Below are 21857 nucleotides of genomic sequence, written 5' to 3' on the forward strand. Positions count from 1 at the left end.
GCGGCGGCGGCGCGCTCAGGTGCGCCTCTCGCCACAAGATGGCGGCGCCCGGACGCGGACGAACGACCGCCGCCGGCGGAACCAGACGCCGCGACACGTACACGGGTAGTCTGTCCACGTCTTCTGCGTGAGGCGACACTCGGAGGGGCGCCCGTGACTTGGTTCAGCCGCGCGAAATGCTCGCGACTTGTTTGTGTTTGGACCCGATGCTAACGACCCGAGTCAACATAGCTGAAGCAGCGTCACCAGACGGCTAACAGACAGCCGGACACTGCAGCAGACAGCCGGGCACTGCGGCAGACAGCCGGACACTGCGGCAGACAGCCGGACACTGAGGTAGACAGCCGGACACTGCGACAGACAGCAGGACACTGCGACGGACAGCCGGACACTGCGACAGACTGTCGCAGCAGACAGACTGGCTGCGACAGGAAGACGAGCGGCGCGCTCGGCTTGCTTTGGCGGCGCGGCTGTTTGGTGGGCGCCACTGTCGATGCCTCTGTCAATATGTCGGCGAGCTTCTCTCCGGCCAGGCATTATCGCATACCGATCTGGTCACGTGACTGCGCCCCCTCCCCCCGGCCCTGGCGGGTTGTTTACTCAGTGTGAAAGGGTGGGATCAGCGCCAGCGGCGGGCAAGAGCGGGTGCCTCTGTAGTTTGTGGTAAGGAGAGATATGGAATAGCAACTGCGGTACTAGGTGCTGTGTCCATCACCTGCGGGGCGTCCAGAAGCTGATGGATTTATGCATGCGTGTGCTGCTCAGATGAACGAGCAGAACACATGCACCCAAATCTGAAAAATGAAACAAATGAGAACTAGCGCCATCTGAGCTCGTGACCACTGACAAGATCGGGATCTGATCTCGGGGCAGGTGGCGAAGCCGGGCTGCGCTTCGGACAGATATCGTGAAGGTCCGGCTGAAGAACGGATACGCGGCAGAGTTACGCAGGTGGTCGATAGGCAACAGGCTCAAGGTTGCTGCCAGCCCGCATCACTTCCACCGCAAACCACATCACTTCCACCGCCTTGCAAACGCGGCCAATATATCGGATCTATTATTCAATAATACCGGCTCCGCCTCACACCTTCGTGCCGGTATGCAGGACACTCGCCGCGCACCGTGATTGGAGCTCCGAACGGCGCCAAGGACACACCCAGCCCCGGCAAGCCCAGTCAAAACATTCCAGGCATTGTTCTGAGGGCCAACCCAATCGCCACAAACATTTCACTCTAGGCTATACTTACGCCGTGTAAGAATCGATTTATTCCGAGCCCGTAAACTAAAGCCACATGACAGGGAAGTAATCATTTGAATCAAGCTCATTCACAGTGAGTTGGTGTTTGCCGCAGGTTGAGGATGGCACCGACTACGGAATTAACAAAACTTTCATTGGCCTATAGTGGAGCCGATTACGCTGCAGTTTTCTCGCTAGTTAAAACCAAAGTTGTCAATAAAGTCCCCAATGTCATCTCAAGCAAAAATGCAAGCCGCAGGGTATACTTTTGTTCTCGCAGCTCCCACGCATGCGTACCGAGTGGTAGACGGTCATGTCACTGCACTGCTTTTGTTCTTGCAGCTCCCACGCATGCGTACCGAGTGGTAGACGGTCATATGTCACTGCACTGCTTCTGTTCTCGCAGCTCCTACGCATGTGTACCGAATGGTAGACGGTCATATGTCACTGCGCTGCCATCGCAATGAATGCGCTATTTAGGCTACCATGCGGGCCATAGAATGGGTTCTTTTCTAAACCGGTGTAATTGCGATCGGTTCCATCGGAACTGATCCCGGAAGTGAGTGAGAGTGAGAGAGAGTAAGGTCCCGGAGCCACGCCCCCGTAGGTCCGCTCCATCGAAACTCATCCCGGGAGTGAGTGAAAGAGTGAGAGTGACAGCAGCGCCGCGCAGAGTTGCGCTCGGAGTCGGAATCCCCTCCTTGTGACGCACGGATTCCTCTGAAGCGAACCCAAGCACAGGTGCGGTGCAAGCACGCTTCTTGTCATACAGCCTGGCATACAGCCCTCGGCAATACCTGCGGAATCCGCAGAAGCTCACGATGATATGGCGGCCCGTTTATTGGCTCCACTCACACACGGGCACTGGCAGCGACAGGAATCCAACGCACTGGCGGATCAACGAACACACCAGCCGACCGGACCAGCACAGACCAGTCCTCTGATGCGGGCGGGCAGAGCAGTGGGGGGGGGGGGGGGGGGCACGAGCACAGTCGCACGGGTCGGCAGCGGTGCAGCGGCTCGCGCTCGCGGCGTCATAGCCACAGTACAGGCATAGGGGCCGCTCAGTGGTGTGGTGCGCACCAGCTTAAACAAACCTAATAGTGACTAGACGGCCGTCACATATGGGCCAGTAGCTGCCACATACGTAATAGTAGTTGCCACTTAACTACCAGCGACTGCCACACCCGCTATTGCGAATGCCCCCGACGACGATCTCGTACGAACGCCAATAAGCAGCAGCACGTAATTACGACTTCCACACCGTGTCTGACCACCTCACATATTCAGATGAACACCAGTTAACAGTACAGTGACAAGCGTCACAACATAATCATCCGGTGAGAAACTGCGGATATGGTCCTCTTGGCGCCTCCATAACATTCAGGATGGCAGCGATCAGGCAAGACTGTGCGGTAACGAAACTGATACAAATGGTTCAGCAAAAATAACACATAAAAGCAATTAATTCATGCGTAGCAAAGAGCCAGCGTCTGATTTGGTGAGAGGAATTGAGCGTGGCTGATTCCACCGAAGCTCCGATCGCTGTTACCCTGCACGCCAACACATATGCCAATACATTCAAGCGCCGCATACACCCCCCGCAACCACATCCCGCACTGCGTAGCTGGACAGTGCAACTAACACCTGTTGCGCTTAAAAGAACAAGAGGCAAAACGATGGTCAAACGAAACCAAATCCAAGTTACGGAGCGACTCCAATGAACAACCCGCCACACCAACTCGCCAGCAAAGCGGTGACCTGAGACCGATCCCAGTGTCGCCCTGGCCTGCCCCGAGCCCGGCTGCCGTGGGAGTGACCCGCCGGCTCCCCACGCCGCCAGCGGGACACTGCCCGGGTGCCGCGCAACGAGGAACGAACACAACGTCTGCACCGGCAGTGAGGCGACCGCTTCACAGCCCGAGAGGGGACGGCCCACCACCGGGTACGGCATCCCGTGTCTCTTTCAAAGAAGGACGGCGGTCGTGAAGAGAAGTGACTAGAATCTGGGACAATATCCCATCAAAAACAGCTGAATGCAGAAGAGCTGATAAGCATTAGAGATTGAGTTCCATCACAGGCAGTTTGCGCGAGTCCCTAAAATCCGAAACTGGATTATGTGGTGGGACAGGGTGCCACGACTACCACGTACGGGTCCCTAAAATTCGAAACTGGATTGCGTGGTGGGACAAGTGCCTTGGACGGGATGGCGCGACCATGACGTGACTGGTGAGGGTCCAGACATCAAAACATCAGCGTTCTGCACGCAGAGGACGACAGCGCAGAAGACGCGGAGGTAGCGCTTGGCGGTTAGCTCTGTGCGCAGAGTTGACTAGCGTGAGGCGACGTATCCCAAACGAGGACAGCTTTCACTGAAGTATAACTACTGAGAGCAGTCTTCCTCCTGCCACAGAAAGTTATGGGTAAGTATCTTGCTGTACCCACATGGCGTTACATAAAAGCGGCTTAGTATTCTGAACAGCATCACATGACAAAAAGGTCGTGTTAAGCAGTGTTCTAGCGTTTGAAACAATGTCTCAACACAAAAATATAAAGCTCAATAACTAGCAGAGGAAAGCGTCTCAACGCTGACGGAGCTATGTAGCGCGAACAGTACTCAACGCACAATAACCTGTATAAAGGAGAGACTGGAATGTGAAACAGCATTCAAGATAAGTAAAGCTGCGTGGAAAGGGGACTACAATTTCGAGACCCATCCCATTGACAGCAGTTTTCTGTAGAAGTCACGATAAACAGATGTAATGGCGCCCAGACACCGAGTCTGGTACATAGGAGTGACTAGCATTTGGAGAAACATTCCGGCAACACACAGCATTGGGTGTAAGGGTGAGAAGTGACTATTCATGTAGAAGGGTGTTAGATGAGTGACTAGACGTGTAGAGGGGTGCTAGATGAGTGACTAGACGTGTAGAGGGGGTAAAAGATGAGCGACTAAACGTGTGGAGGGGTGCCAGATGAGCGACTAGACGTGTGGAGGGATGCTAGATGAATGGCTAGACATGTAGAGGGGAGCTAGATGAGCAACCAGTCTGGAATGGCTTTCCACCAGAGACAATTTGGCAGAGGAGTGACTAGCATTTGACACAACATTTCGACACAACTTGCGCATATGGACAGCGAGTGGCTTATACCAGAGGGGTGACCAGCTTTTGGAATGGCATCCACCAAAGACAATTGACTGTAAAGAGGATCTAGCCTTCGTGTGCATATCTCACTAAGAAAAGTTACATAACACGGTGCCGTGTCAAGGAAAGCTTTGAGAAACAAGCAGGTTAGTGTTTCGCAAGGTGTGTCCTAATGCATACAGGCTCCAGAGATACGCCAACGAAACAAGGGAAAGCCCTAGACCAATTCGCGCAGTACCCGTGATTCCAGCACCAAAGACCGTACACAGACATCACGCCCCAACCTATAAACAGCGACAGGATGTCACAGCACACCTCGCAACGGCAATAACCGACGCTGACCAATAATGGCAGTGACCAAGTTCTGTAAGGAGAATTCAAGATAGGTGAACATGACCGAAAGTCTAGCAACATTTGCGGCACAGTCTCTCGCCGATGCTATAATCTCCGCCGAGGCTAAAACTGGGAAATGGAACAGCGCCATCTTTCGGACGTTCTGAGAGGGAGAGAGGGGCGATGAGCGCCAGAGCGTGAGCGGAGAGGCTGGAGCGCAGCACGACTGCGAGCCGAAGGCGTGGAATCGACACACAGGCCGGAGGGGCCGCCGGTCGGAGCTGCCGCAGACAGCAGAGGGGCGCGAGTGGCGGACGGTGCGACAGACCGCCGGTCGCGTCCCCGCCGGTCGCGGAGGGCACCTCCCGCGCCGGCTGTGAGGACGGTCAGGGGCCGGCGGCGGCCGACCCTGCGCAGTGGTGGCGGCCAATGCGGTGCCGGAGAGCCTGGTGGCGGCGGCCGAGACGTGCAGCCGCTTAGGCTACAGCTGGCTGGCCGGCGGCAGATCGGGCTGGCCGGCTAGGTCAGGCCGCCCGAGGCCGCATCGGCACCATCCCCAGTCGGTGGTGGACCGCACCACCCCCCGCCGGTGGTGGACCGCACCATCCCCAGTCGGTGGTGGGGTGCACCATCCCTCGTCGGTGGTGTAGTGCACCATCCCTCGCCGGTGGTGGACCGCACCATCCCTCGCCGGTGGTGGAGTGCACCATCCCTCGCCGGTGGTGGACCGCACCATCCCTCGCCGGTGGTGGACCACACCATCCCCGGCCGGTGGTGGACCGCCGCAGCCCGCCGCCTCCGATCACAGCTTGGAGGCCGGCTCGGGCAGCTGGCCGTACAGGTTGCCGCAGGCGAACACGTTGTGCGGGTCCAGGTATTGTTTGGTGGCGCGCAACACGCCAAGGCCTGGCGGCAGAGGGCGGCCCGCGTCCAGGCTCTCACACCACGGGGCACGGTGGCGAACGGACGGCGACGGCTGCCGCAGCCTCGGCGGTCGACTGACAGCAGTAATCACAGGCAGACCAACGCATACGAACAGAGCCCAGTACTCTATGAAAGTCCACTGAATGAGTCAGCTTAAAGCAGGAGTTCAGTTCGTTGTGGCCTATCAGCCTTCAGCCAGCCAGCCCTATCAGCACTACTTCGAGGCATCCGGCTTCATGGAAATTTGGGAAACACCTCTGACGGGAATACAAAATGCAGTGAGAAACTGATAGAATCCAGTGTAAGAAGCTTTAAAACCTACACGCGTACGGTAAATAAGGATCGCTACTGACATCTACCTTTGTATCTATATTGTTGAAGGATGTGTGCTTTGTTAAAGTCACTAGTCCAGCAAGATTTCGTGGCCGCTCCGCGACACGCCAACGTGCAAACCGTTAGCAACCCTGCATTTCATCTTTTGATCCATCGTAGTTCCGTCAGCCGCGGCCAGCCGTTCAGACAGGTTCGTCTCCCGTAAAAACAACCGTAAGCGAAGCGTGGCAAAGTCATCCGCTGGCTCGGCGTGGCGCTCCGCCTGTCCGTACCGGGCGCCGAGACGGTCTCCTCCATCCAGCGCTGCCGGATCTTGCCGACGCCGTGGTGATGAGAGATGGAGCCGCCGCACCGCAGGATCTCGTCCCGGGCCGCCGCCTACGGACAAGGGCCGGTCAAGGTCAGCAGACGGGTCAAGGTCAGCAGACAGATCAAGGTCAGCAGGTGAGGCAAGGTTACACCGCAGGATCTCATCCTGAGCCGCCGCCTGCGGACCCGGGCCGGTCAAGGTCAGCAGACGGGTCAGGGTCAGCAGACGGATCAGGGTCAGCAGATGGGGCAAGGTCAACAGGCAGGTCAGGGCCGGCTGCTGTCCCGCAGGAGATGGGCCGCGGCCAGCGGCCATGTCCGTGGTCAACCGCAGTAAGCGACAGACTGGCGGCGGCCGGTTCACGGTCGCCGTACGATCGTCATTGTCTCACTAAATGAGCAAGGGGATCACGGCAGCTGGGAGACGGTCGAGCAATGCGAGAAGACCCGATGCTGTTGGAGCACAAGAGCGCCTCGAGTGGGCGGGCGGGGGACACAGTCCATACAGTTGTGCATCGCCCACGGAGCACAACAAACATAGCACGATGAGTCGAACGTCAAACGGATGGGTTCGGATTCGAGGTGATAAACCTGCAACTTTTTCCCATCCTGCATACATAAATCACAAGCTGCAGGTTAAAATTGACGAGCGCCAGAAGTATTCCATGTCACCACACTCTTAGTGCTGGCCTTGTCGGACCGCAAGCACACTGTCGCCACTCCCAAGGGGCGTGTGTTTAAGCAGCCCTCCTCGACACTTCCACAGGACGTGTGCCGGCTCAGCGGGACCAAGGACGAGTGGCCGGCCTGCGCAGCGGAACAGCCGACCACAAGGTCACCGAGCCGGGCGGCCTGCGGCGCCCACAGGCCGGGCCAATCCTCAGCCCATAGGTCAAGGAGCCCTGGCCGGGTCTGCGGCAGACGTGGCCCCCGAACAGCCAATCCCCGGCCCACAGGTCAACAAGCCCTGGCCGGGCCTGCGGCAGACGTGACCCCCGCACAGCCAATCCCCGGCCCACAGGTCACCCAGCCCGGGCGGGCCTGCGGCAGACGTGACCCCCGCACAGCCGATCCCCGGCCCACAGGTCACCCAGCCCGGGCGGGCCTGCGGCAGACGTGACCCCCGCACAGCCGATCCCCGGCCCACAGGTCACCCAGCCCGGGCGGGCCTGCGGCAGACGTGACCCCCGCACAGCCAACCCCCGGCCCACAGGTCACCGAGCCCGGGCGGGGCCTGCGGCAGACGTGACCCCCGCACAGCCAATCCCCGGCCCACAGGTCAACAAGCCCTGGCCGGGCCTGCGGCAGACGTGACCCCCGCACAGCCAACCCCCGGCCCACAGGTCACCGAGCCCGGGCGGGGCCTGCGGCAGACGTGACTCCCGCACAGCCAATCCCCGGCCCACAGGTCACCGAGCCCGGGCGGGCCTGTGGCAGACGTGACCCCCCACAGCCGATCCCCGGCCCACAGGTCACCGAGCCCGGGCGGGCCTGCGGCAGACGTGACCCCCGCATAGCCGATCCCCGGCCCACAGGTCACCGAGCCCGGGCGGGCCTGTGGCAGACGTGACTCCCGCACAGCCAATCCTCAGCCCATAGGCCAAGGAGACCTGGCCGGACCTGCGGCAGACGTGACCCCCGCACAGCCAATCCCCGGCCCACAGGTCACCGAGCCCGGGCCGGACCTGCGGCAGACGTGACCCCCGTACAGCCGATCCCCGGCCCACAGGTCACCCAGCCCGGGCGGGCCTGCGGCAGACGTGACCCCCGCACAGCCGATCCCCGGCCCACAGGTCACCGAGCCCGGGCGGGGCCTGCGGCAGACGTGACTCCCGCACAGCCAATCCCCAGCCCGGGCGGGCCTGTGGCAGACGTGACTCCCGCACAGCCGATCCCCGGCCCACAGGTCACCGAGCCCGGGCGGGCCTGCGGCAGACGTGACTCCCGCACAGCCGATCCCCGGCCCACAGGTCACCGAGCCCGGGCGGGCCTGCGGCAGACGTGACCCCCGCATAGCCGATCCCCGGCCCACAGGTCACCGAGCCCGGGCGGGCCTGTGGCAGACGTGACTCCCGCACAGCCAATCCTCAGCCCATAGGCCAAGGAGACCTGGCCGGACCTGCGGCAGACGTGACCCCCGCACAGCCAATCCCCGGCCCACAGGTCACCGAGCCCGGGCCGGACCTGCGGCAGACGTGACCCCCGTACAGCCGATCCCCGGCCCACAGGTCACCCAGCCCGGGCGGGCCTGCGGCAGACGTGACCCCCGCACAGCCGATCCCCGGCCCACAGGTCAACAAGCCCTGGCCGGGTCTGCGGCAGACGTGACCCCCGCACAGCCAATCCCCGGCCCACAGGTCACCCAGCCCGGGCGGGCCTGCGGCAGACGTGACCCCGCACAGCCGATTCCACCGCCTGAGCAGGGCTTGCGGCAGACGTGACCCCGCACAGCCGATCCCGGCCCAGGTCACCGAGCCCGGGCGGGCCTGCGGCAGACGTGACTCCCGCACAGCGATCCCCGGCCACAGTCACCATGGCATGCCAGACCAATACCCGGCCCACAGGTCACCGAGCCCGGGCGGGCCTGCGGCAGACGTGACCCCCGCACAGCCGATTCCCCGGCCGTGGGCAGGGCTTTAGGTTGGGTCATAAGCTTCATGAGAATATAATCCGAAATCCATGGCATGAAGAAATGAACAAGTACGCACCGTTGTTTTCAAACATGTGCGCATACGACTATATTGCAAATAACGTGTCATCTATCAAACAGCACGTTACTTTGAGAGCAAATCATATCACCAACATCAACCAACCACAACCTCACAGTGGACCACCGAAGTGCAACAGAACCCAGAGATGCACCGAACATTTCACACATCGCCCAGCCTATTGCTGCCCCAAAATTTATCCAACACGCTGTCTAACATATATTAACATATGTGTTCATACAACATACCCTGCATTAACATATGCCTCCTCATCGACTGAAATTGTTAAGAAAGGTGTTCCTGATTTTCAATTATAATGGAATACATGAAGCATATTGATTCGACGGCAGTCTGCTCACTGGTGCGCGAAACGCCGGTTGCAGCCGAAGCGCCGCAAAAGCTAACGATGGTTATCATCCGCACACAGGCGACTCACTTGAAATGAAGACAGAGCGCATCGCATTTGTGGTGCACACTCATGATGAGTGTGAGAACGGAAGCAGCAATGATGGCCGTCAGAGCTTGCTGGGAACATATCTCCACGACGCAAGACAAAACTGACCAAACTTGTCCTTGCTGACACGCCAAAACTGAAAATACCCCAGTCATGACCCAACTCCCGTCCTCACCTCCACATCCTCGTACATGCGGACGGGGTCAGCCACGCCCTTGTAGCAGAAGGCGAAGTAGAAGTACACCACGGCGCCGGCGTCATAGGTCTGCGTCACGCGGCACGTGATGAAGACGGAGCTCACGCCGCGGTCTGCGGAGACAGACGGGACGTGGTGAGCAGTCAGCATGGTCCCCGGACCCCCCCCCCCCCCCCCTCGCCCGCCCTCAGAACACGTGGTTGATGTGCCAACGCCACAGCAGCAACGTCATATCAGCCGCGTCACAGCCGATGTAGTCGGCGACAGACACTTTCTGGAATTTAATGGTGAACACAGATCAGTACTCAGCGACCAAGTATATGTGTATTATGTGAGCATTTGAGGGTATACTGCGAGCGCGAGACCGGCGGCGCGAGGCCCGGTGACGCGAGGCCCGGCGGCGCGAGGTCCGGCGGCGCGAGGCCCGGCAGCGCCAGGTCCGGCGACGCGAGGCGTGCCGCGCTCGTGACTTACCGCTGCACTCCTGGCGCACGCGCCTCTTGACACTGTCGCACACGGTCAGGCACCGGTCCCACGGCATGGACGTCTCGAATGACTCGGACAGCATCTGGAAGTCGAACGCCAGGTCCTGCCGGAAAGCTTCGGTCACTGGCGAGGCGACGGTGACGACACATGACCGGTAGCGGAGTGCTCATCGACAGCTGACAAAACACCAGCCACCGCCAAACAGCCGACTCGCTGACCGTGAAATGTTCACCAGGTGGTGACACCCTGGACACCACCAGCCAATGACTTACCAGCTGGCAATACAATACCAAACTAATTACATATGTATGAAATAATCGCTCCCATCGTCGTCGCCATATAGCGTGTCAGCATGGACAAACTAACGTGCCGATTATAACAGCCCACCAGCTAACCATGATTGCCACTAATGGCCAATGGCACCTCACTGCTCTGAATCGAATGTCAGGAATACCATATTGACTAATCAGCCACCACGACGTCAGCATACAGCCGGGCAGAGCGTGCGGACGCTCGCGATGGCGGCCATAAGACGCGTGGAACGTGACACACACGGCGTCAGCGAGAGAGCACGACGGGCCACGTCCACCAACGAGCGCCAGAGGGAAGCCTCCGGACCGGCGCCCGCCCCCAGGCGTCCCACCGCGCGTCCAGCAGCGGAAGCGGCCGCAGCCCCGCCCGTCCGCACCCGTATGTAGGCGATGACGAACGTGAGCATGTAGCCACGCTTGCCGTTCTCCTCGCCAACCGAGAAGCCGCCGTGGGTGGTGGCCAGCTCCAGCACGCGGCGCTCCTGCTCGGCCACCTCCTGTTCGGTGCCTGCCACCGGGGGTCACGGTCAGTGGTATGTGCAGGGGGAAAACTGCTGCTGCTGGTCACTGCTGCGGCGGCCAGGGGTCACGGTAAGCGGCGCGGGGTAGGGGAGAGCCGCCGTCACTGCCGCAGCGGTCAGGGGTCAAGGGTCGGCGGTTTTCTGTACATCGCATCGCGCAATATGTTGGTATTGTCGGCGTCACGACAACGCCGTGTACAGACCCCGCGAGGATTTTTGACTCGTCACGGCAGAGCCCGGGACTAATGGGACCCGGAGAGAGCGAGGAACGGCCGGTCTAGGGGTGGAGAGTGCGGGCTGGTAAGTTACGCAGAAAATGTACCCACACTCACGCATTTACCAACGGACATTACAGAGATCGCATAATGCCAGCTTGAAAGAACGGAGATGAAGGCACAATTCAGTCTAAGAATTACACATCCTTATTTTCCACTGCGCAAGCATTCGGCACGCAGCTGATACTATATTATCGGGAACTGGCTAACAGCACCCAGTGCGCGTGGGAGCTCTGCCTCCACAGCGCCAGCACCGGTGACAGATACGGCCGCGGACGCATCAGTCTCAGCTCACCTTCGAACATGAGGGTGGCTATGCACAGAGTATCAGGGTCGAAGCCCTTCCATTTAGTGATGTACGCCTTTTGGAGAGCACTCTTGATCCAGCCGAACGACCCCGACGCCGTCTTCAAGGCTTGGCCTGCCGAAAACGACGCATTTTACGTCAGAATTTCACAGCTTTCAATACCATATCACCAAAATGGGTAGCACCAAACCACGCAACAGCCCATTATGTGTCAACGTCATTGACACTACATCGTGAGCTTTGCACCGAGCACAAAACCCCGCAATGTGATCCAGTGCACAGGCTGTGACGTCACATCGCAGGGCGCACGCCAGCTCGCTTTTGACGAGCTAGCCAATCAGAGAACGTCTTATCCAGAACACTGGCATTGGCCTACCCAGTGCTGGATTTACGATGCGGGCAAACAGCTACGTCCAGCGTTTGCCATCGGCAGAAGCCATTTGGTTCTGTCACCCCGCGGGTGGGGTGCACGACAGCTGACCAGGGCTGTCCGCGGCCGTCATACCTACGACACATCGGAACGAACACAGCCGGGTGCTCTGAACCCCCCTCGGGCCGGCACCCGACTCGCACCCAACTCCTGCCCGACAACGCCACCGTGTTCGGTCGACGCGTCGGCACCGCGCCGCGCTCACCGAACTTAAACTGCTCGTTGTCCATGAGCCGGACGCTGGCCGGCTGCAGGCGGCGCGCGGCCACGTCGCGCATGAAGCGCACGCCGCACACGAACTGCGGGAACATGAGGCCGCCGTAGCGGCGACACGGCGGCACCGGCCGGATCTTCAGCGTCACCTCGGTGATGATGCCCAGCGTGCCTGGCGGCGGCGGACGGGGGTAGGGGCGGCGAACGGCGGACGGGGTCAGGGTCGGACGGGGTCAGGGGCGGGGCAGGCGAGGACAGACCGGCCGGGCGGGGAGACACGTGGGGGTTAGATGAGCAGACGCAGATGAGACTCAGTGGCACAGGGCTTGGTGAGCTCAGCGGTAGAGGGACAGATGGATTGAACATACGAGGGAATAAATGCCAACGGTACAGGTCAGCGCGGAGGTTAGCAATATGCGGAGAGACACACGTCAGGTACACAAGAACGGACAGACGCCAGCCAAGCACTGACATAAATATGACCAACATTTAGAACGCCACGGTCAATGTTCCAGCGCTCACCGCTAACCCAACGGGCACCAGATGGCCACCAGATTGGGCACCGGCTACAGACGCCTCTTCCCCTACCCGTCCCGTCACCTCACCCACCCTCAGAGCCGAGCACCACCTGGTGCAGGTCGGGCCCGGCCGAGAGGCGCGGCGCGCGGCAGCCACGCTCCAGCACGCCGCGTGGCGTCACCAGCCGCACGTGCACCAGCAGGTCCTCGATGTTGCCGTACACGTTCTTCTTCATGCCCGAAGCGCGCGTGGCCACCCAGCCGCCCAGGCTGCCGGCGGACGGGGCAAGCGGTCAGGCGGCGGAGGCCGGGTCACGCCGTGGTCAACCGGCCACGCGGAGCGGCGCGAAGGAGCGGCATCAGCCGCGCGTCACCTCAGCGGCCTTCAGACCTTGGGCCAGACCGGGAGCCATACCAGGGCTCCCTCCCACCATGGGCCAGACCAAGGGTCAAACCAGGGCTCCCGCAGACCATGAGCTAGACCGGGAGTCATACCAGGGCTCCCTCAGACCATGGGCCAGACCAAGGGTCGTACCAGGGTTCCCGCAGACCATGAGCTAGACCAAGGGCCGTACCAGGGCTCCCTCAGACCATGGGCCAGACCAAGGGTCGTACCAGGGCTCCCGCAGACCATGAGCTAGACCAAGGGCCGTACCAGGGCTCCCCCCCCCCGATCATAGGCCAGACCAAGGGTCGTACCAGGGTTCCCGCAGACCATGAGCTAGACCAAGGGCCGTACCAGGGCTCCCTCAGACCATGGGCCAGACCAAGGGTCGTACCAGGGCTCCCGCAGACCATAAGCTAGACCAAGGGCCGTACCAGGGCTCCCTCAGACCATGGGCCAGACCAAGGGTCGTACCAGGGCTCCCGCAGATCATGAGCTAGACCAAGGGCCGTTTCTGCGCCCCTCACCTGGAGAACTCGTACGAGTCAGGCTCGTGGCCACACGTGAAGCCCTGGCTCTGGAGCACACGCTCCAGGTCCTGGCCGATGATGCCCGCCTCGCACCGCGCCGTCAAGTTGGTCGGGCACACTGACAGCACGCGCGCCATCTGTGACGTGTCGACGGAAGCTACAGTGCGCGGCTCGCCCGCCGGGCGGAGGAGCGCTCCGGTGACCGAGGTGCCGCCGCCGTACGGGATCAGCGCCACGTCGTGCTCGCCGCTCAGCTGCACCAGCCTCACCACGTGCTCGTGGCTCTCTGTCGGTATCGACACGTGCGCTCATAATCCGTGCACGTGGCTCTGCGATCCAGGCCCGATTAGGGGACCTGTAGTTAAGGACATGCAAGAATGTGTACGTGTGTATGCTATGAACATACAAATAAAACAAGCGTTTAGTTGAACCCCAATGACGAGGCGTACACGGTTCAAAGTTGCCTGGCACATCCGTTCAAGTTTCCAAACAGTTCAACCCCGCGTTTTCTAGCACCTCCGTGTTTGCGCGCGAATCATGACACACGCCCCTCCCGCGAGAATGGACGACAGCAGCCATGACCGCCCGAACGCCGTCGCCGCGCGTCCCCGGGGTCACTCCTCGGATGTCCTACCGAGGCCAGCCTACGGCGCTGAACCGCAGGCCGCCAGTCGGCGCCGCCGACGGGAGGACCGTCTCTCACCAGGCCAGACGACCACGTCCACGAGCGGCGGCAGCGAGGCCGAGCGCAGCGCGAAAATCTCGTGCATGGTGTGGCCATGCGAGCGCCAGAGACGGTCGTCACCGGCGACGGAGTGGCTGATGCCAGCCGCCGTCAGCGCCGCCAGGAACTCTGCCGGCACCGGCCGACCGGCTCGTGAAGGACAGTGTGCAGGACAGTGCTACGGACAAGTCCACAAACGACTCTGGACGGACTTCCAAAGGAGCAAAAGTCGAGCCCTCCCGATCAGTAGCTCCATGCTCCGGAGCGCTTCCCTCGAAGGTAAATGACAAAAGGGTACAAGGAGTCGGACCATCACAGGCCACACCAGCGACCGATAGCAGCCTCAACCCCCACCTCCCAAACCCATTCGCAGCCATAGCAGCCGTAGCAAACCCATAGCAGCCTTAACCCCCCACCTCCCAAACCCATTCGCAGCCATAGCAGCCATAGCAAACCCATAGCAGCCTTAACCCCCACCTCCCAAACCCATTCGTTTAAGAGCGGGACCTTGCTATTCGCGCATGCACACGATCTAATAATGACGATCATTTGGGTTTTAGGGCACACCGAGCGCCGAGGCCGGTGTCAGAGTACCAGGCTGTCTCGTGGCTCGGGTCACGGCACCAGGTTGCGTCCCGGGGCTCGAGTCACGCTTCCAGGATGTCTCGAGGCTCGCGTCACGGCACCAGTTTGAGAGCACGTATTGAGTTATTGTCTCGTTCGAGAACACAAAACGGGTGCTCACATGATCAGTCACCAAATTGCAACAAAAAACCTTTTATCCATATAGCCCTGGTCTATGCACAGGGTGGGTGTCTGCCTACTGTTCTCTGTTTCCTGCAACACTGTTGAGCATACCTACCCATTCGCCACATGTTTTGCGGCGGGCACTCACCCTGGCGCACGTTGGGGGGCGGGTAGTCCTGCTCGGCCGGCTCCGGCTGCGGGTGGTACTGCACGGACGTGTCCAGTCCCAGCTCGGTCTCCACCCAGCGCAAGAACAGGGGGAGTCGCTCGCCGTGGCCGATCGGGTACCTGCACAGACCAGGTCAAACGATGCCAGACACGTGCGGAGCCCTCGAGAGCCGGTGGTGGTCGGGGAACCACAGGCCAAGACAAGCGATGCCAGACATGTGCGGAGCCCTCGGGAGCCGGTGGTGGTCGGGGAACCACAGGCCAGGTCGAACGATGTCAGACACGTGCGGAGCCCTCGAGAGCCGGTGGTGGTGGGGGACCACAGGCCCAGTCGAACGATGTCAGACACGTGCGGAGCCCTCGAGAGCCGGTGGTGGTCGGGGAACCACAGGCCAAGACAAGCGATGCCAGACATGTGCGGAGCCCTCGAGAGCCGGTGGTGGTGGGGGACCACAGGCCAGGTCGAACGATGTCAGACACGTGCGGAGCCCTCGAGAGCCGGTGGTGGTCGGGGACCACAGGCCAGGTCAAACGATGTCAGACACGTGCGGAGCCCTCGAGAGCCGGTGGTGGTCGGGGAACCACAGGCCAGGTCAAACGATGCCAGACATGTGCGGAGCCCTCGGGAGCCGGTGGTGGTCGGGGGCCACAGGTTAGGTCAAACGATGTCAGACACGTGCGGAGCCCTCGAGAGCCGGTGGTGGTCGGGGAACCACAGGCCAGGTCAATCGATGTCAGACACGCGCGGAGCCCTCGGGAGCCGGTGGTGGTCGGGGAACCACAGGTCAGGTCAAACGATGCCAGACACGCACAGAGCCTCGGGAGCCGGTGGTGGTGGGGAACCACAGGTTAGGTCAATCGATGTCAGACACGTGCGGAGCCCTCGGGAGCCGGTGGTGGTCGGGGAACCACAGGCCAGGTCAAACGATGTCAGACACGTGCGGAGCCCTCGAGAGCTGGTGGTGGTCGGGGGACCACAGGCCGAGGCAGAGGATTCAGACAGGGGCACATTTCGCAGACGCTAGAAATGGGAGGCTCCATGATTGCAAAAGCAATCGCCGCGAGTTATTCACATCGACGACCAGATATACGCAGCGCACGTATGCAAGAGACACAAATGGATCTTTTTGCAGTGCAAAACCATGATAAACACGGCGATGAATGGTGAAATGGAGGCGAAACACCCAACCCGAGTATAGCAAAATTATAAGGGACATGCAGATTACTGAACATGAAATTATGACATCACCTGTCAAATCCGACACTCACAAAAACACCCACTCTGCCACTATTCCAGTGAATTGCTGTTATACATGTATGAATCTCCACATCAATAGCAAACGGTAACAACATTTTGACAACTGAATTCCGACCCTAAAACAGTTCGCGTTGCTGCGATAAGACAATCCAAATTTGAGCAACGAATTCCGTTCCTACCTTTCGCCTGAGAACATTATGGCACTGTCCTTGAGCATAAACTTGGAGTCCTTGTAGCCCCAACCGTTCCATTTGAGCAGCTCTTGCCTGAAAACCAGTTCGCCTGATGAGGAGTGCGTTCCATTGGTAAGTTAGACCAGTGGGAGTGATGCTCCCGCAAAACGCTGGTTGGCTGTCGGACAGCACTTTGGGTCTGAGCGAGACGATACCACACAATTTCCGGGCCAATAGCAGTGCCTTCATTGCATTAGTGCGACTTGTTTCGTTCACACTGGGCATCAGAGCGCGAAAAGTACCTCAACGCATCTAAAGCATCTCTTGGCACGTGCATTACAATGTGTTCCATGAACCAAGGCGAACGTGTCAACACGGTCCCGAGTACTCACCTACGCTTGGGAAGGAAGCTGCTGTTTTGACATCGCTCCTTTTGATCCATCCTGCTGAGGGCGTATATCGTGAAACATCGACTCACTCGTCACGCACAGCTGTCCTTGCAACCAGACCGAGACTACGACACACCTACGCTCTCTGTTCCGTTCTGTTCCGCTCTACGCTCGTGTTAAACGCAAATACGGCCTGTCGTTCCAAGCGTCGTGTAAATTCACGTGAGGTTACGGTCCGCTTATCTTGAGCAGCGCCGCCTATCGGCATCCGAACACACTGCGACGGTCGGTGTAACCAGCCGGACCCCAGCGCGCGGCGTCGACTCACTAGCGGCACCACATCCGCCAGACGGCACTGCCGAGCTCGGAGCGCCGCCAGAACAACAGCAAACACAGCCAGTCATTGGATGCGTTCGTGAGGAGGTGGTGGCGGTGCAGCGCACGGCGGAGGGCGCCGTCCGACATATGTGCGAATGCTGTCATCTTATTCCGTCAGCAGGACGAGCGTGGATCGACAGAGGCACCGGCAAAACAACCGCAAGCCGGGGATAGAGATGCGAGGAACGAAATAAGTCAGTTGTCGCTGTCACAAAGCACTGACAGCAAGTGTACTGTGGTAAGCTGTCAACGGCCGCCTCCGAAGCGGCGATCCCAGCGGGACAGGTCAAAGAAAACGTCAGCAGTGCCGACGGAACAGCAGCGGCAGCGTTGTGATAGTCAGAAACCCGCTAAGCGCCGTCATCACAACGGGGAGGAGGGGACTTACAACCGAGCACTGCCACTCAGCTGAAAGGAGAGGACTTACACCCAGCCACTGCCGGCCAACTGAGAGGACAGGACGTACACCCGGTTACTGCCGCCCAACTGGGAAGGGAGGACTTGCACCCAGCCACTGCCAGCCAGCTGGGGGGAGACTCACAACCGGCCATTGCCGGCCAACTAGGAGCAGAAGACTTACACCCGGACACTGCCGCCAAGCTGAGAGGAGAGCACTTACACCCAACCACTGTCACCAAGCTGGGAAGAGGGCACTTACACCCCACCACTGTCGCCCAGCTGGGAAGAGAGCACTTACACCCGGACACTGCTACCCAAACTGGAGGGAAGGCCTTGCACGGGGACACCACCGCCCTACGGGGAGGAGATACCTAACACCCAGGCCAAAGCATTAGATAACGGTTCATAAACCCATACAGTAAAATCGATAAGCGTGTATCTTTATTGGCGGAGCTTTTTGGAGCACACAAGGATATGGTAGTGCCGGGGCCGAATCATAGGCTGACCACGTAAGCCAACAGCACATGCCATACCAGCCGGAGGAGCCGCCTCGGGGAATCAGAATGAGCCACGGACCATGATAGGCTAAGGTCGCTATTCAGACCAGATCTGCCGCCCGTCGGCAGGGACCAGGCGAGCGAGAGCACTAGAGCGAGGTCGGACGGCCGGGGGCCAACACCACCTCACTGTCGTCCCGGCTCTGGCATCACGGCCCGTCCCTGTCCCCCCGCCGAGAGCCGGTGCTGCGCCCCCGCCGGGAGTGGGAGTGGGGCCATCCCAAGCGTCGTTGTCGCGGAGCTGTGGCCCGATCGTGCCGCCGTCGCCGCCGCCGACTTGGCGCGGCCCGCCCAACACGGCACGTGTACCGAGTGAGTCAGAGCTGCCGGTGGGGGAGGGGGCGTGACGGCCACCTGCGGACGGCGGCGCCGGTGCGGCGCGGCACGCTCAGGCGCACTTGGAGCAGACCGCGTCAGCGGCAGCAGTCAGCAGCAGAGCGATACACGCCAACGCTGGTTGTACGGCCTTTGACGCATATTTGTGCAAAGTTGGCACGTTAACTTCTTTCAGAACGCTCATGCCGTAGAGTGGAGGGGTCCGACTCCCAACCCAGACCTTTGGCGGCGAAGAAGGTTTTTTCTTTATATGTTAGAAAGCTGGTTTAGCTGGTGGAATTCTTCTCAGATTGGCATTGGCTGAGCGAGATTGGATTGGACTGAACTGTGCTGAAATGATCAGTTAGGCCTGCAATGCCAGAAATCAGGGCCAGAGAGTCCTCGGGAAAGGCTACGAGGGTAACTGATCTTTGAGGCAAACGAAGACGAGACGAGACGAGACGAGACGAGACGATGCTGCATGACGTGACACAAAATAAGAAGAGGCCAGACTAGACAAAACAAGAAAATTGGAGATATTGTACACCATTGGTGGCTGATTAATATAATGCTGTGAAAACTGTTTTGCACCTAGCCCACCTTCCCTTCATGGCTTCACCTCTCCATCCACCTGCCCTCCTCACCTGAGCACGGGTCAAGCTAGAAAATCAGGCCATGTTTCCAGAAATTTTCAAAACTGTTTGATGTGTCCAGCTCCAACCCCATCCTGTTTTTCATAGTCTTTGAGGCAGTTCATGTCAAAGGCATCATTATGTCACTAATTTTTGGGCTTGCTGACCGGCATCATGCATTCCAAGTTAGGAGTTCTTACTCTGGTATTTGGGCGCAAAATGACCCCAATGCCAATGCGCCCTTAAAAACCAAATCGCCACCTTACTCTGGTATTAATCAGCCTTTGAATAACAGGAATGAGTCTTTACATCTGAAAGTGTTCACTCATAAAGAAAAAGCAGGACCTCATGGCCATATTGTCCACATTAACCATTGCAGCATGCATGATCTTAACAAACTTCTTTTATCACTAGACCCAGACAAATCTTTTCATTGGTTCGATCTTCACTAGACCCAGACAAATCCTTTCATTGGTTCAGTCTTTTTACCAGCTTATATTAATAATGGAATCGCTGTCTAAGCTAAATAACCATACAACTTAAGTACCTTACACAATAATTGTCAAGGTCTTTTGCAAGTTGTATTAAGAGAAAAGAATATGCAACAGCATTTCATTTGCTAAACACAGAACAAATTGGTAACTTTTGAGGTCAATGATCAGATCTTGAGTCTTGCTACAAGACTTCTGATTTATGGGGAGCTGAGATAGCATAATGCCTAGAAAGACACATGAAGCATACCTATGTTTGCTATTTGGTCAACATAAGTGGATGGCAGCCTGCAGCCACAGTGACTCAAGCCTCTCAAGACCCTAGGGGAAGAACTCTAAGAGGCTCTGTAGACCAGACATGTAAGGTGAACAATGATCCTTGTTAGCAAACAGGTCCACTGAAGTTTTACTCGAAGGTTGGGGGCATGTAGAATGGAACACATGTTTACTCTCACAGCTCATTTAGACTAAGCCAGTGGGTTGGTCTATACATCACAGTTCTTGCACACCAGCACATAGAAATTCACATGTAAACTTCAAACAGATGACAACCATCATACTTATTTTATGCTTATTTGCACTCAACACAGTGGTAAATTTCTTTATACCTTGCTGTACACCTCACTTTTATATCTCTATCATGTAGGGGGCAAAGCTACGGGATATCCCCCAAGCACATGTCACTTGTTTTTAGGGCTTACAAAAATATGTTCAAACATAATGCTCTTAAAAACTGAAACACATGTTAATTCAAGAGCACTGCCCAGAATCCATGTTATTTGGATCATAAGTCCACTTAATTACAGCAACATACAGGGAATATTTTTGGATTTTCAATCCTCATCTTTATTCCTAAAAGCCTGTAAGGCAAGTGATGTCTATATGGTGAATGTCATGCCAGGGCCAGGCTAGCAGGGTATACAATACACTGCCTCTTTTCAAGCTGAAAAGGTATTTGCTGCAAAACTTTGTCACTCAATTTGCATTTTGTGATTGGATGGGATAACAGCTCATGTAACAAGCACTCTTAGTGTCTAGCCTGCAAAATCCAGCCACTGTGTAAGATGTCAATATGATGCGAGTGTGCTGAATCTGAGGCACATGTGTCATAGTACAGCTGGGCCAAGCTGTACTAAATTTTCAACTGTTTCCTTTTTGAAAACCAGTCTTGGTGTGCTACACTTGCTTCAAATTCCTTAGCAACATCAATTCCTTGAACATTGGTCGATGGGTGTTAATTGTAGATAGTCTCAAAACTGCAAGGCTTGTGGTGTGCATGCATTAAAATGTGTTGCCATGATGCCACTGCTGTCTCAGACTCCTATGGTATTATGGACATTTTTGTAGTCAGGTGAATTATATACTGATCTCACACATACACCAACTGCCAAGGTTCAACTGGGACTTCTGAAAACTATGATTTCACACATACTCACTGCAAATTTCTTCATAAGATGATTCCATCAATGCTGTTTATCCATTAAAAGCAATGATCACATGGTTACCACACCGAGAGAAGTACAGCAGGGATTTCATAACCCCATCTAGAATTGCGCTTTTGCAGGAAAAAAAGAAGCCCACCATACCTGATTTCGTGATGCAAAGATATAAAATAAAGCCAGTCAAGATTCCGGAACTGATTGAGTTTAGTGCAACACCGCCGTCCTCCGCCGACCCAAATGAAATAGACCAAAACAGACTACCGGCAGTGCCGACGGTATGCTGCTCACGGCATGATGCTGGTGGAATTCGAAATTTGTCTTATGCGCGTTGATTTACGCCACAATTTGGTAGCTCAATTTGGTAGCAATCAGCAATATCATGAAAAGAAGTAACCGATAATACAAATTTATTTTGGCCGCGTTCGGCCACGCTCGATCGGTCGTCAGCACGTTTGTCAGCACCAGTTACGTCCCAGTATTCTCCTACGTCACGTCACGTGATCTAAAAGTCACACGGCCTGTTAGGTGACGCGCCCGCCGACGATGATGCCAGGATTTTTTGTTGGCT

General features: G+C 57.8%; 1 protein-coding gene across 3 annotated transcripts; it reads right to left on the reverse strand.

Annotated features, from left to right (window-relative positions):
• Positions 1–5082: 5082 nt before the first annotated feature.
• Agps (alkyldihydroxyacetonephosphate synthase) lies at positions 5083–21548 on the reverse strand. 3 transcript variants are annotated; one of them, XM_037226865.1, is made up of 14 exons: positions 21434–21548; positions 17079–17129; positions 16693–16779; positions 15236–15375; positions 14320–14469; positions 13614–13902; positions 12793–12971; positions 12176–12355; positions 11529–11654; positions 10815–10945; positions 10115–10229; positions 9620–9753; positions 6246–6351; positions 5083–5622 (listed from the first exon to the last, which is right to left on the reverse strand). In XM_037226865.1, the coding sequence occupies exons 2-14, from the start codon at positions 17126–17128 to the stop codon at positions 5519–5521; spliced, it is 1791 nt and encodes a 596-aa protein (XP_037082760.1). In that variant the 5' UTR covers position 17129; positions 21434–21548; the 3' UTR covers positions 5083–5518. The 3 variants fall into 3 exon arrangements, with proteins under 3 accessions (XP_037082760.1, XP_037082759.1, XP_037082761.1); XM_037226864.1 differs by having other exon boundaries at positions 17079–17132; XM_037226866.1 differs by lacking the exon at positions 21434–21548 and adding an exon at positions 18151–18518.
• Positions 21549–21857: the final 309 nt, after the last annotated feature.

Source organism: Pollicipes pollicipes, unplaced genomic scaffold, assembly GCF_011947565.3.
Source record: "Pollicipes pollicipes isolate AB1234 unplaced genomic scaffold, Ppol_2.1 Scaffold_5724;HRSCAF=6776_pilon_pilon_pilon, whole genome shotgun sequence".
NCBI classification, from domain to species: Eukaryota; Metazoa; Arthropoda; class Thecostraca; order Pollicipedomorpha; family Pollicipedidae; genus Pollicipes; species Pollicipes pollicipes.